This window comes from Lepisma saccharinum, chromosome 3, assembly GCF_977018435.1.
Source record: "Lepisma saccharinum chromosome 3, izLepSacc3.1, whole genome shotgun sequence".
NCBI lineage: Eukaryota > Metazoa > Arthropoda > Insecta > Zygentoma > Lepismatidae > Lepisma > Lepisma saccharinum.
Window position 1 is genome coordinate 120134129 of NC_139231.1, and position 14512 is coordinate 120148640.

General features: G+C 38.9%; 1 protein-coding gene across 1 annotated transcript in view; it reads left to right on the plus strand.

Moving 5' to 3' along the window:
• The window catches only part of LOC145985370 (uncharacterized), a 244184-nt gene that overhangs the window by 216068 nt on the left and 13604 nt on the right, over window positions 1-14512 (plus strand). Inside the window, exon 4 of the mRNA XM_083119317.1 lies at window positions 12345-12442. Coding sequence (XP_082975443.1) covers window positions 12345-12442 — 98 coding nt within the window. The remainder of the gene's footprint in view (window positions 1-12344; window positions 12443-14512) is intronic.

Below are 14512 nucleotides of genomic sequence, written 5' to 3' on the forward strand. Positions count from 1 at the left end.
CAGGGGACAGCATATATATTTTGCCACCTGGTGTAAATGGAGAATCATATTCTTTGTTGGGGATGCTGTACAATTCAAGAATTACTGTATGTTTTGGATTCTCGATTATGCCTGTTATTTCCTTTTCTGCTGTAAGCAATCTGCTTGTTACAGATTCAAGGTGCTCATTGATGGTCCTAACAACATCATCATGGCCTGGCTTGATTTTTATGTCCACAATAAGTTTTTTGTATTGTTGCACAATCTCTTGAAGTTGGGTGGCAAAAACAGACAGAGCATTTGCTTGATTGGATTCCATGGTCCCTAGCTGTTGCTTGATATTAGCTACAATTTGTTGCAAATTTTCAACAACTGCCAATTTTGAATTTTGAGCAGTAAGATCATGGACCTGTCTTCTGATATCCTCAAACAGGGCATGCAGTTCATTAATATGTTGATTGGTTGGTAGAGTGGCCACTGTCTGAGTGAGATGTTTGATCTCTGCTTGGATATTCTTGATATCTTCTGATTTCAATATGCGATTCACTGCCCTCTTAATATTTTTAAGTTCCTGTGATGTGGGAAGATTTGATACTGTATTTTGCAAAGATTCAAGTGCCAATTTCACATTGTTTAATTCAGAAGCATCAGCCACATTTTGCATAGCATTTTGGAGCAGGGCTATATCTGCCTGAGTGGGTGTTGATTGTTGTAAAATTTCAAGCTTTGTTTGGATATCATCGATCAAATGATGAAAATGAGATAGCTCAGATTCAGTGTTGAGGTTTTCAAGCTTTGTGATTTGGTGCTGGACACTAACAAGGGTATCTACAATACCGGGCAATCGGGATTCTAGTACATTTGCCAAATCACTTTGCACTGCTGCTATTGTACCTTCAAGATGGGTTATGGTACTTTGAATTTTTCCAAAATCTTCATATGTTTCAAGTTGCAGCTTAATATTTGCTACACTCCGAGTTATTGCATTCAAAGCATCAGAAGATGGCAAATTGTTCATAAAATTTTCAAGCGTCTCAATTTTTTCTTTAACCTCGGCTATGGCATTGTGCAGAGGATCCAGGTTAGGTATCTGGAGTGATTGAATCTGTTCTTTTAGAGTGGAAATCACTAGATCAAAATCTTCTTGTGATTTTATGCTTTTGACAATTGTTTGGAGCTGTGTCTGGACATTATTAATCTGCTCTTCCAATTGCTGTTTCAATTGCTCAGAGTTGGTGGCCTGGGTCTTAAATTTGGCTTGAAGAGCTGCTACAGCTTCTTCTAAACTTTGAAAATTATCTAATGTTGCCAGATCAGTATATTTTTGAAGCAATAATTTGAGTTCAGAATCAATTTTAAGAAGAGGGTCCATGCATTGTGATTGTAAATTTGTAATTTCTAATTGAAGACTGGCATTGAGTGTGGTTTGTAAAGCTTGTAAATCACTTCTTAATTTCTTGACTCTGACATCAAGCATCAGAATCTCATCACTGTGATCTTCATGTCTTGTATGGCCAAATATATCGTTAGGCATTTTGTTTTAATGGTTATTTATTATAGAGTATCTGATTCTTAATTCTATAAAAAAGGGTATAAGCTTGTCATATGACCCAGGGACCTCAATATATAAGCAGTCACCAGCAGAAACAGTATATACAGTGCCAGAAATCATGTTTGAGTGCTTAATTCTATAAATATTTCTCCCTACTGAAATCTTGACATCACCCTCAGGGGTTGTAATAAATTGCAATTGCCCACCTACAGGTAATTGGTAATGATTTAAATTATTGTTAAATATGTACAATGTTTTGCCCGTTTCATCATCATTATCTGTAAATATGCTGTTCAGATGAATAATTAACAAGCCACTCAGTTTAGACAGCATATCAGGAGAGGCTTGTGGTGTCGGCAGCTCCATAATAGCCTGTTTTTTGAACCCAAATAAGTTCATAGGCATGTTTATTTATTTCAAATCATGCTCTGTAATTGGGCATTGATTCCCATTTTTCAAATCACAATGCCCCCAAGGTAGAGTATGTATGCCACATGATAAAATGCATCTCTTATCATCATGTGGGTCCAGGGCCACTTTTCTTACAATATTGCTAGTCAACAAGTGATCCTCACTCTGAATTCTATTTTCTGATGTTTTGATTGAATTCTGGGATTTGATGCAATTTTCATAATCTTCAAATTGGAGATCTTTTTCCACAGTTACTCTGCCAATGCCCTTGGCTTTTTTGGCAACAGCGCCACTACATGTTTCAAAACTGTACATCTTAGCACTTAACCCAGCAAATTTCACAATAACATCACCAAGTGTCTCATCTTTTAACTTGCCAGGCACCTTTTTGTTGTGGGGTTGAATTCTTGTATGTTCACTGGTATCAAAGTATTGAAACAATTCAGGCTGTGACATATCTTGATAAACATCTTCTGTTTGAATATCAAGAATAAAACTATCCGTGTCCATGTACAATAATTTTACACGATCACCATAAAAAGGTTTCAGCACATCATAATACAATATTAACATATGTAATTTGGACAATTCCAATATTGCAGCCCCTTCATAAATAGGTTTATCAAACTTAATCTTTGTTTTCTTCATGTTGAAAAGTGCCATGTGCTCATCATAAATTCTTCTATAATTGAAATTAGGCTTTGCAACCAATTTTTTGCTCAGGCTGGGGTCAGTAATTATTTTAACATCGGTATGTTTTCTGACATTTTCAATTGTTTTGCCATACACTGAATTCACCATCAATTTAAACAAGGCCTTATCAAATTGGCTCTTTGCAGATGTTCGAAGCTCCGTGTTTGTATCAATATATGGTTTCAACCATTCTGAGTGCCTGAACCTCAAAACTTTTCTAACTTTGGTTACTTGAACACCATGTTTCATCAGGAACTGGAGGTTTTTGTAATATGCGACATATCCCTGTTTCGGCTCCAGTGTCATCATGAGCTTCTTCTGTTTAGAGCCAGGTGAGCACTTAACCTCAGGAATTGGGGACAAATCAGAAAATTTGTTGTGCAAATGATCTGGAATTGTCAGATCAACCTCTAAGATGAGGCCATGTTCACTGTCATCAAAATCCTTAAGATTCTCAATATTGAAATTTTCAACCCATTCAAGCTCTGCATATGGCAGTTTTTGCATCATGGCGTGACCATAGAGGTTGTTTGCATCTACATACGTTATATAATTTGATGGCCGTGCTGGATCATAATCAGGCATATGCTTGTTATTTGCTCTGGCATATCTCTGGGAACATTGCACCATCCCTCCTCTTATACATTTCTCCATAAACAGATACATATCTTGATCGTGGATCAGATCCAATTGCTTTTTGGTGTTGAAAAACATTGCAGACCATGCTAGGCCCGGGGCACTGTAAAAATATATTGGATCCAGTTTATAATTTTGCATAGAAGATTTTCTGAATGCCTGCAATATATCAGCTAAGAGGGTCACATCAAGTTTCAAATATGCCATGTGATAATCACTAAATGTCTTGCATTTTAAATTGTTCCACATCAATTGGGCATGGTGATAATCATCATCAGTGATTCCAGATCCTCTGATTCTGCTGTAAAACTCTTCTTGTGGTGGCAGGGAACACTCATCAAATTTAGAAAAATCTGTAACATAGTCATATGGATATACACCCTTCCGCCTAATTAATTTCAGGTCCTGATTTGGAAACAATGCACGTGTGATTTTGAATTGTTCATCAGATAATTGAGAGGCCAGTGTGGCCAGGCCAGCAGATAAAAATCTGTAAGAATCAAGAAATCTTATGTGAATAGGAGCACCATCAACTTTAATTATCTTGCTAATAGATATATATTTTTCATCATTTTCAGCTAAAATATTTAAATTCTGCTTGTCAAACCCCTCGTATCTGATCAGATGATGGAAATCATAATTGGATGCTCCATGGCAAAATATGGGGACAAATCTTGGTCTCTTGATCTTAATATTACAGCTATTACACAGGGCCTGTTTATATCGACCATCTGTATGAGAATGGTGATGTACCTTGATATTTGTATCTGAAATTTTATAATCACATACCGGGCATTTTTCTGCATTGTTGAAATCTTCAATCTGTTCCTCTGTTAAAGGCAACATGGGTTTTGATTTTAATAAGATGTTATATGCTATGTCACGGCACACATTTTCTATTCTATGTGCAAATATTTTGATGGCATCTGGTCCCATGTATGAATCTTTTTTAGTAACAACACCATCCTGTACAACCACATAACAAAAGCTGGAAGGTTCATGCAGCTGGTATGGTGTAATTGCAGATTCTTCGGGATCTGGATTGCAGAATGCAAGAGGTTTGAGGTTCGATTCAAAATCACAGACAATATATGCTGGGTGTTCCAACAAGGCTTCATACTTTTTGAATTTTGCTTTTTCACTTGGATTGGGCATCACCATATGAACAGGTTTATGATTGCCACAGTATTTCAGATGCTCAATTAACTTGTTTTTGGCAATTTCTGCATTCACTTCCCGAACCCCCTTCACCATTTTTCTACCATCAAATACAGATAAACATCTTCTGCACAACTTGAATATTGTATGAGTTTTGTCTAGTTGTGTTCTCACCAAAGCTTCAAGATTATGTATCAGAGTGTAATGATATGTGCCATCCTTTTCAATTAAGAGCAGATCAATCGGAATTGCAGATTCATCATCAAATATACTGATTCTGAGAGGATCTATCAAGCAATTGCCCGTGGAACAAGTAAATACATTAATAGATAATTGTTTGCCATTGATGTGCCTGGCCCTTTTTTCAAATTTATCAATATTCTGAACTGACATTGGATATTCTAAACCCTCCATTGCATCGTCAAAATCATGTTCATGCTGTTTGTAATAACTTATTCTCTCAGGATTCCTTGAAACTGGAAACAAAGCAGCTAATATACACCACAAAAAGCATTTCTGGTCGGTATTTTCAATATTGACTACGGCTCTTTTGTTTTTGATATTAGCAGGTAATGGCAAATATGTAGATCCTTGTAATGGGCTAAATTCAGAAATATTAACATATAACTTGTGTGATGAACCGCATAGGCTCCATCCAGACTCTTTTGCCGCAAATTCAGAGTGTTTAATATTCAATTGATTTATCAAATTGCCTATTATTTTGTCTGAATTTGTATTTGAGTATACAGGTACAGTTTCTGTTATGTGGGGATGTGTAAATTTTGTGCCGTTTGGTTTCTTATATTGTACAAACAATTTGAGGGACAGCTTATAAGAGCCATTTTGTGCATTTAGAATTGCCTGCAGATCAGAATTTATACTGTTCAAGAAATTCTCAATGCCGCATCTTGGCTCTGATACAAACCGGTGATCCCTTAATTGGCCGTTAAAACTGCTACGGATGGGTGGTGCATAGCGTGGCTGCTTTGCTGCTCTGGCATTAAGAGGTGCTTCGTGCCTTCTTTTCAGACCAGATGTGGATGGTTGAGGGGGCAATGTTGATGACTGTACAGAGCAAGTATCTTTATGTGTATATGTGAAGTATTGCATGCTGTATTTTCTATTGCATTTGGGGCAAATTTTTGTGGGAGTTCTGTATTTGTCCGGGTTACAAATCTTTTGATGCTTGGCCCAATTAGGGCTGGATATATTCTTATTGCATTGATTACAATATTTTTGACTTGGCATTTTTGTTGTTGTTTATTATATACAATTTCCTGGGATTCAAATCAAAACTTTATACTGAATAAAAAATATCAGTTGGGTTCAGCACTGTGCTTTGTATGTGTATGTATGTATGTATGTGTGTATACACTTAATATTTTTGGCTTTGGTATTTATATACAATTTCCTGGTCAAATCAAAACTCTATTCTGGATCAGTTGAGTTCAGTGCATACAAAAAAACTGCATAGCTCTATGTCAATTGGTTCTTGAGTTTTGTATTTAGGAACCACTTTGGCCCCCCTGCCAAAAATTGGCTTTTATTGTATCAGTGTATATTGTCTCTATGACCTTACTTGGGTTATTCCAGTACAGACAAAAAAAACTGCATAGCTCTATGTCAATTGGTTCTTGAGATATTAATTATTTTGTATTTAGGAACCACTTTGGCCCCCCTGCCAAAAATTGGCTTTTATTGTATCAGTGTATATTGTCTCTATGACCTTACTTAGGTTATTCCGCCAAATTATATGCTTCAAGTCTCCTATACTTTGGTGGAGCCTGTTCAGGTTCTATCCCCCACTTGTGGGTTCCACTGCCGATCCAGCAATGGTGAAGAATCTGCACTGTGCCCTGGCTTTTATAGTTTTGTCGGACCAATCAAAACCTTGCTTGCTTTAGCCAATCAAAACTTTGTTTGTTTTAGCTAAGCAAAATTTCTGTTTATTAATTGTCCAATCTTGTTTATTCTTGTCCTGTCTTGTACAATCTTATTTGGATTGGTTCTAACCTGTAATATTGTGTCCTGCCTTGTTGAATCTTGTCTATTCTTGTCCTGTCTTGTTGAATCTTGTTCTGTCTTGTCCAATCTTGTCTATTCTTGTTCTGTCTTGTTAAATCTTGTCTGCACTGGTTCTAACCTGTAATATTGTGTCCTGCCTTGTTGAATCTTGTCTATTCTTGTCCTGTCTTGTTGAATCTTGTTTATTTTTGTTCTGTCTTGTCCAATCTTGTCTGCAAGTAAATATGTATGGATGTGGGTGGGTGTAGGGGTGGGTGTGGGGGTGTGTTGGGGGTAGGGGTGGGTGGGGGTGTGTTGGGGGTGCATTCAGGAACATGAGCTCTTCTCTAACATTTTTGCCGAAGTATCCTGTTTTTCTGCTGAGCGTACATGCAATCCATACTGCAGCGCCATGCTTTCCGGCGCGGCGGTGGACAACTCTGGAACTAATCGATGTTGGAAATGCTCTGCTCGAAATATTGATCCCACCCATACTGCAGCGCCATGCCCCAGCGCGGCACTCTCTGGAACTAATCGATGTCAATAAGATTGTTGATAGAATTGCCGGAGCTTTGTTAATAAAATTCAGGAGGCAATAGAATTATTGCTCCAAATATTGATCCTACTGCTGCCGCTACCAGCACCGCGCTGCGGGGATCTGAGGAACTTGCTCAAGTATTAATCCCACCTCGGTGCTGCCAGCACCGCGCCGCGGGAATCTGAGGAACTGCTCCAACAAGTATTAATCTGGCAATAAAACTGGGAGCAGTTGAGAACTTAGGTCAGAAGATATTGATTCCCCCGGCGGGCAGGCAGTTCTCAACAGGGGTAACTTGAAATTTTGTATACATATTCTACTCGAGATTCTCTATATTTTATGTCTCTATAATTTTTATAAATAGAATTTTCTGAAAAATACAATATTAACAAAATTTTGAAATCTATACATGCTAGGGCACTATAACCTTAAGATATCATACAATATCAAGAGGGGCATATTTTTAACAAATTTATGGACAACAATCTTACAGAAGTGCCTTTTGTAAGTGTATGCAAATCAATCTGAGGGGGTCATACTTTCTGAAAAATTCCCGAGGGCATTTTTTACAAAAATCTTGGATTAGGAAGAGCTCCACACTTGAGCAAAAAACTCATATGAACATGTTGAGCAAGTTTTAAGTATAGCAAATCTGCTTGAGGGGGGGTTCATACTTTCCTGAGTTTATAGTAGTACCAATACAACTACTGACGTACCTTTTTAAATGTATTTTAATGTCTTCTTCATAGGTTAAAGTGGCAATGAAGTTTGCTTTAAATTTACATTATGCACAGACCGACCAATGAGGAATGGAATGAAAGTTTCAAATGTAATCTGAACCGCTGAAATGTGATCCCTCGGGGAACTGAAACCGGAAACACGTGATTTCTAAGCGAAATTATTAACGACTCTGCTCTATCAAGATTAAGAATAATTTGATAAAAAGATGAGAGAAAAATGTTGAAGACAGATACAATGTTGATTGTGGTCCAAGATGGTGCCATTTGTAATTACAATTTGTTTATTAGTTCTTGTAGACACCGAGAAATTCCAGAAAATGCGATGGAGAGATCTAGTACTTTCTTCTATACCACAAGTCTCCCCGGTTGGGAGAAGCTTAAAAATTCAATACGGTTGGTAATGGCGGAAAGGTCAAGAGTGCCCAAGTCGACAGGTTCCTGTTAATAATGCAGGATGGAATTCGTTGGGGTGAAAAGCTTGCCTAGGGATGCCTCTCAGATCTCCTAGTAGCCCTTCGGGAAGGAAGCACTTATACTTTATTGGATGGAAGAAGCAGAAAGTCCTCTTTTATTGGCGTATGCGGTCAATTTACAGATTAACTCGTGGGGAGTGATTTAGAACGGATCCGGCACTTATGACCAATGGGAAAGTTCCTGGCCGGAAACTGTTATTAATGAAGCCGTGGCAAAATGCTGCCAATTTGTCTCTCCAATCAAGCCTGTTACAAAGTACCTTCGGTAGACATCTCATTTTTCCACTTCCCTTTAGGTAGGCTACCGGTATAGAATATTCACGACCAAAATTTATGACAAGAATCGATTATACCATTTCTGATTTACAAGAGAGTGCACAAGTTATTAATGCAATTGTAAAAGATGCCGTAAATATTGATGACCTATTTGATGAACAAGGTAATTCAAAACCAAAAGGTAGGTTGTGGTTCAAGTTCTGAAAAAGTACCAGATACTATTGAAAAGAAGTGGCAAGCAATTTTTAAGGTGTTTCAAAAGACTGGTATTTCACGCAAGAATATTTCTAAAATGGTTGCGTTTGCTATGTCCTTGCCTGAAACATCTGCTCCAGTTGAGAGAGTATTTTCAATTATGGGGAATATTTGGTCTGCGGAAAGCGGTAGACTTCTAGTATCCACTGTTAAACATCTGCTGAAAGTTAAAATTAATTCAGAACTTTCATGTGAATTTTATGATGTTATTAAAACAAGCAAGCCATTTCTGACAAAAAGGAAAAGTTCAACTGAGTGAACTAACAGATAATGCTACCTAGAACAGAGAGGCTTCCTAAACATCAGAAAATGTATTATTCAATTAAACGTTTGAAAATTAATTGATTGATTTTAGAAAATAATGTTAATATTTTCTTGTACAATTTATAGATTAATGTTCCAATAAAATGTTAAGGCTTTTAAGTCATTTCAATTTATTTTTGTAAAAAAAAACTGAAATTCAGCAGTAAAGAGTTGGAACAAAAAAAATATGGTAAGCCTACCTTTAGGTATATTATCCGTGACATCGTTTGACGATCTTCGTCTCCCCTGCGCCACTTCTGTTTACGTGAGTACAACAGCAAATGTTCAATGCGTGCATAAGGATGAGGGCGTGTGAGTGACCACCTCAGGTCAGGTGACTAAATAACCCAATTCGCGTTTTTCAATAACACCCTCGAATGTATGCGGGTGGAAGTGGGCATCTTCCGAGGTTCCCCCTTTTCTTTTTTCAATAACACAGTTTAGAAAATCAGTCCTGGAACTTTTCTGACAAAGGTTATACACGTAAATAAATTGTATTAATCAGTGGCGGTGATTGGGTTCCAAAACTAGGGGGGCAAGAATAGTTTACTTTCCATTGGTATATAAAGTTTAGCATAGTGCGGGAACAAATGTGGACGGGCAACTGCCCTCCCCCTCCCTAATCGCCGCCACTGGTATCAATATGTGCTGGAAAGATCGTGGAGGGAATGTTGACGATTGGACTGACTAAGCAACACTGCAAGGTGAACACTGCCACATCCGAGCATGAACCAGCGATTTTTGTGGTTCTCTTGCTTTCTATGCACGCCGCATGTGGCACCGACACATTTTTGCCTACCATCCAAATGTCATGGCTAGTGTAGTTCAAAAACGCAAGCAAGAAGATAATTCCGCCTTCAGCTGAACCACTTATATTTCGTTCACTGCGCCAGGAGTCGTTCGAATCATTAAGTAGAGTTTCGCCGAACAGCCTCTCTCAATCCTCTCCCCATTCCCCCCTTTAGCAGATTGGTTGTCATAACAACAATATTCCAAGCAATTTTATTTTTGGCTTTCGACTTCTTGAAAGCGGTTTTCTTCCGTTCTTTTTTCTTTAAAGAAAGAAAGAAAGGTTTTCCAAGCCTCGGATATGAACGATCAGCACCTTCCGTTTCGAAAGGAAGAGGAAATTCAATTATAACGACGTGCTTTGGGGGGGAGGAAGGATTTCCTACTGAATATAAACAGATCACCACCCCTCAACAAATTGACTTCTACCTGCAAAAAAAATCCTTGTCAGGAATTAAATGTGCGTCCTTAAAGCGAATGGACCTGCTGAAGTATGATAAAGAAATTGTTCCTCAGGTTATCCACTACTGCATTGTAGTTCTAATTGCTATAATGAGTAACTCGCCATCAAAGGTTGCTGCAGGTTCGAATCCTTTGCCTGGGGATGAGTACTTATTTGTGAGTTGTAACGGTATGTCGGGCCTGTGCCCAAGCACTACCGTTAGGGGTATGTAGATCAGACGTCTGGACCCGAGCTGTAAAGGAATACATTAATATTATGATAGAGTCTTAATACTAAATAGGAGAACCTGTAAGGTGTAGACATAATTAGGCGCATAAGTAATGATTACCAATAAAAAGGTTTATTATAGATAACAGATGTGGCTGATATATGCAGAATATCCCAACCAATGTGTTAAGGGAAGGGAGCTGAAATGAAAGAAGGGTAGATTAGCGATACTTAGTAATCTTGAAGTGAAGTTCCTTGTCCATCTTATAAGTGCTTGAAGACAGCCTGGACTTGGCTGGGTGGATAGCCATCATCAGAAACTTGCACGTTACAGAGTGTCCATTCATCATTATCATCGTCGCGATTAACCAAAAAGTGACAGAAGAGCAACATATACTATGACAAATTCAAGCGTTGTAATGACAACTGCATCAGTCACACTCTGTTTACGGAAACTAGGGAGCCATTTTGAAAACTTACCTTGCAAGATCCGCCTCTGGAGCGAACTCCAGATGGGTCTATTGAGCCTCGCCTTCACACTCAGTAACACCTTGGGGCTTCAAACTCCTCGTCCCAAGGTTCGGGTGTTTAAAGAAAAGACGGTCATATGAGTTCCACATTTATCAGTTAGGAGTACAAAGGTCACAAGTCACCGAACTCCGCTACTTATATCCGATTCCTCGGTGCCGTGATGGATCTACAAACTTTCATCTCTACACAAATGCTACCTCACAATAAAATACAAATCAATAAAGTATCAATGAGAAACATATCCACTTACATGTACAAACTATCACCTTCATCCCCGGTGATTAACAAATATACATTGGAACTTTAAACGCCACACACTGCACTCAATTTGAAGCTTCCTTCAGCTACCCTATCTCCCCGCAACTGCCACTCTATATGTTAACAAAGAAAGAATATATATATATATATATATATATATATATATATATATATATATATATATATATATATATATATATATATATATACAGGTTTTGTTTTGCGTCCACGTAGTTAAATTATGAAAATACTGCCTTGCAGCTAAAGAATCATGGATTATTATGATATAAGTCTAATCTTTCGTCTTTTCCCTGTGTTAGCTTTTTTGTAAGATCGTGGCTGCCTGGTGTTTACACAATAACAGTAGCTTTTCTGCATTGTTGCTACCGATAACAACTTCCAGCTCAGCTTGCTGGCAGAAAGAACAAACTCTTGAACTTATAACCTATACCAGGATGTATATAGTTAATATACGAAGCGTGTTCCACATTACTAGGTAATCAACTATTAACATATAGAAGTATAGATACATACATGTACATAAAAATTATTGAGTTTATATATCTTTGAAGCGTGGACACTGCTTCACGTTACAATAGTCGCGATTAACCAAAAGTGACAGAAGAGCAACATATACTATGACAAATTCAAGCGTTGTACTGACAACTGCATCAGTCACACACTGTTTACGGAAACTAGGGAGCCATTTTGAAAACTTGCCATACAAAATGGAAACTTCGAATGCAACAAGATATTTCGTTAAAGATGAAGTAGTGTTTTAAGTCAAAAGCAAACTTACAAAGAAAAGGGTAACTAAAGATAATTCAGTTCGTGTTTCAGACTTCTGAAGGGTTTTCGATTCCCCGTGCAACCGTGAACATGTTCTGGGCGTCTATACGGAAGACCTATCGGAGCCTTATTCGGATTTCGCTGTTGCGCCAGGAATCAAACGTCATGCTTTATTATTGCTAGATTTTTTCCTCCTCTGATGAATTTCCCATTCTGTAGACATATCGAGCGTATTCTTTGATTTTTTAAAAATCATATTAAAACCTGTTTATGTCCTTTCTCGTTTCAGCCTTGTTAGCCATTCTTGCAGCGAGTCTTTTCGCCTTTCAGACTGATGACACAGGCGGAGGGTACACGATTAAACGGGGAGTGGCGTTTTACCTTCAGGTAAGAAATAAATCACGTTTCTGCTTGTCAGCAGCGTGCCTAGTGTTTAAGAACGTTGGGTCAGAGGAAGAGGTATGGCACAACCACCCTAACCACTAGAGTACTGCATTGGACCACTTTCGCTCGATCGTGATAAGCTCGAATATATCAAATATCATTTCAATGGGACAATAATCGTAGAAATATAGTTAGTCCTGGTAGTTTCAGCCCATAATCATCTATCAATTTACATATGTGTTTATAAGATAGACTACATTGCATTTTAGCGTGGAGATGATGACAATGTTTCAATTTCACTGCGTCTTTCACTCCACGATCCATATTTGAAGGCCCACTAATACAGAAAAATTACACGTGAACTACTGGGCTTCGAGCGTATAGGGGATATCCACGAGTAAACAAAAACATATCGAACGGCACAATCAATTGTGGAACTGTAGCACAACTTCCGGTTCACGGCGGCCGGGTAATTCAAGCGCGTACTTGTGTCCTTTCTTCTCGTTTTGTATATCGGATAAAGTGGATCATATAAAAGCACTTGACGACGAAGAGAATAAGATATATCAGGGCAAAGTAGAGGCCTTTGTGTGACGGTATCTAGTGACATGTGAAACGCAGTTCGATATAAATTATTTTTGTTTATCGATTCATTTTATGTTCAAATATAAAAGTGTGAGGTTTGATTTATTTTGTGGATAAATTTGTATCCGAGCCAGACATCGGGAGTTGGGAGACGGGTTTTTCCTGAGTGACAGCCGCACCAACACGGAAAAAAGGAAGGATTATTTTCGTCGGGACCAGGCTAGAAGTCACAGCGGGTGGGCGAACCCATTTTTCACGGATGACCAGGAAAATCATATGGAGCCCAAGCCTGCAAGGATCGAGGACGCGCTGGTGACCGCGTTTCAAGATAATGGACAGAGGTCATTTCCATCTCCTCGGAAACCGAAGCCAAGCCACTTTAGCGTGCTTCTCAACGGACGAATTCGTAAGTGAAATAAAAACAAGAGTACTACGATTCCAGAGAGAGTTTTGACCCGGATTTCATAGAGAGAGCATCTACGCGCTACACTCTCGAGTGATTATCGTCTTGTCTCCGTGGACTTTGTTTTCTTACGTACCGGGAGCGAATTACAGATAGAGAGTTACCAGTGTGCGCCTTATTTTGGTGAAGTATTACGCGGTGATTTGTTTTTGCCAAGCGTGGACTACATAATAATGGGCGGCTAAAGGAGATAGAGAAGGGAGTCCGTCGACTTCCCTGACCCCGCAACGATGCATCGCCATCTTCCGATGAAGCCAGCCAGCCAACGCCAAAAACGACACCAAAGCCAAACACTGCCCAAAGCCCGAGGGACGTTTCCAGATCGACGTTCCAACCGAAGCCCGTTACCAGAGAGAGAGAGAGAAGGACGACTCCAGATCGACGCCCAATCGAAGCCCGTTACCAGAGAGAGATGATTGCAGATCGACGTCCAATTGATGCCCGACACTAGAGATATTCCGGACCGGCGCGTGACCACGTACACCCGACGCTAGTGACAAGAGGAACGCCCGAAGTACTGAGGAGGTGCAAGTACACCATATCGTCGCAATCATTCTTCGTCGCGATCGACCTCGGAGAACAATTTCGCCACAAAGGAACCGTGTGCAAGTCCCGCATCCAGGAGAGATGAATGACCACGCAATGTAGCAGAGTCCGGTAGAGTATTCTTCAGATGGTCTATGTCCATGTAAACGTGCATTGTTAGTATCAACACCGTACTGTTAACGGCGAAGTCTCACTTATTAGCAAAGTGACTCAGGAACCCCGAACCTAACTTCCGTGTCTGATAATTTTTGGTACTGTTATAAAAAAAGGGTCATTTCATGTTCAGATCTTCTAATTTAATTGTCTGCATTCAGGGTTAGAAGCTCCATTTCATTACTTTAATATTTAGTGTAAATTGTCAGAGTGTGCTCCATTCTTTGTGTAACCGATCGCCCCGTCGCGCCATTTAATTTGTCAATAGTTGACTGATGAGCGTATTTTATATTGCAAGGTCGTGCGCGTGAAGTAGTATTATTTGT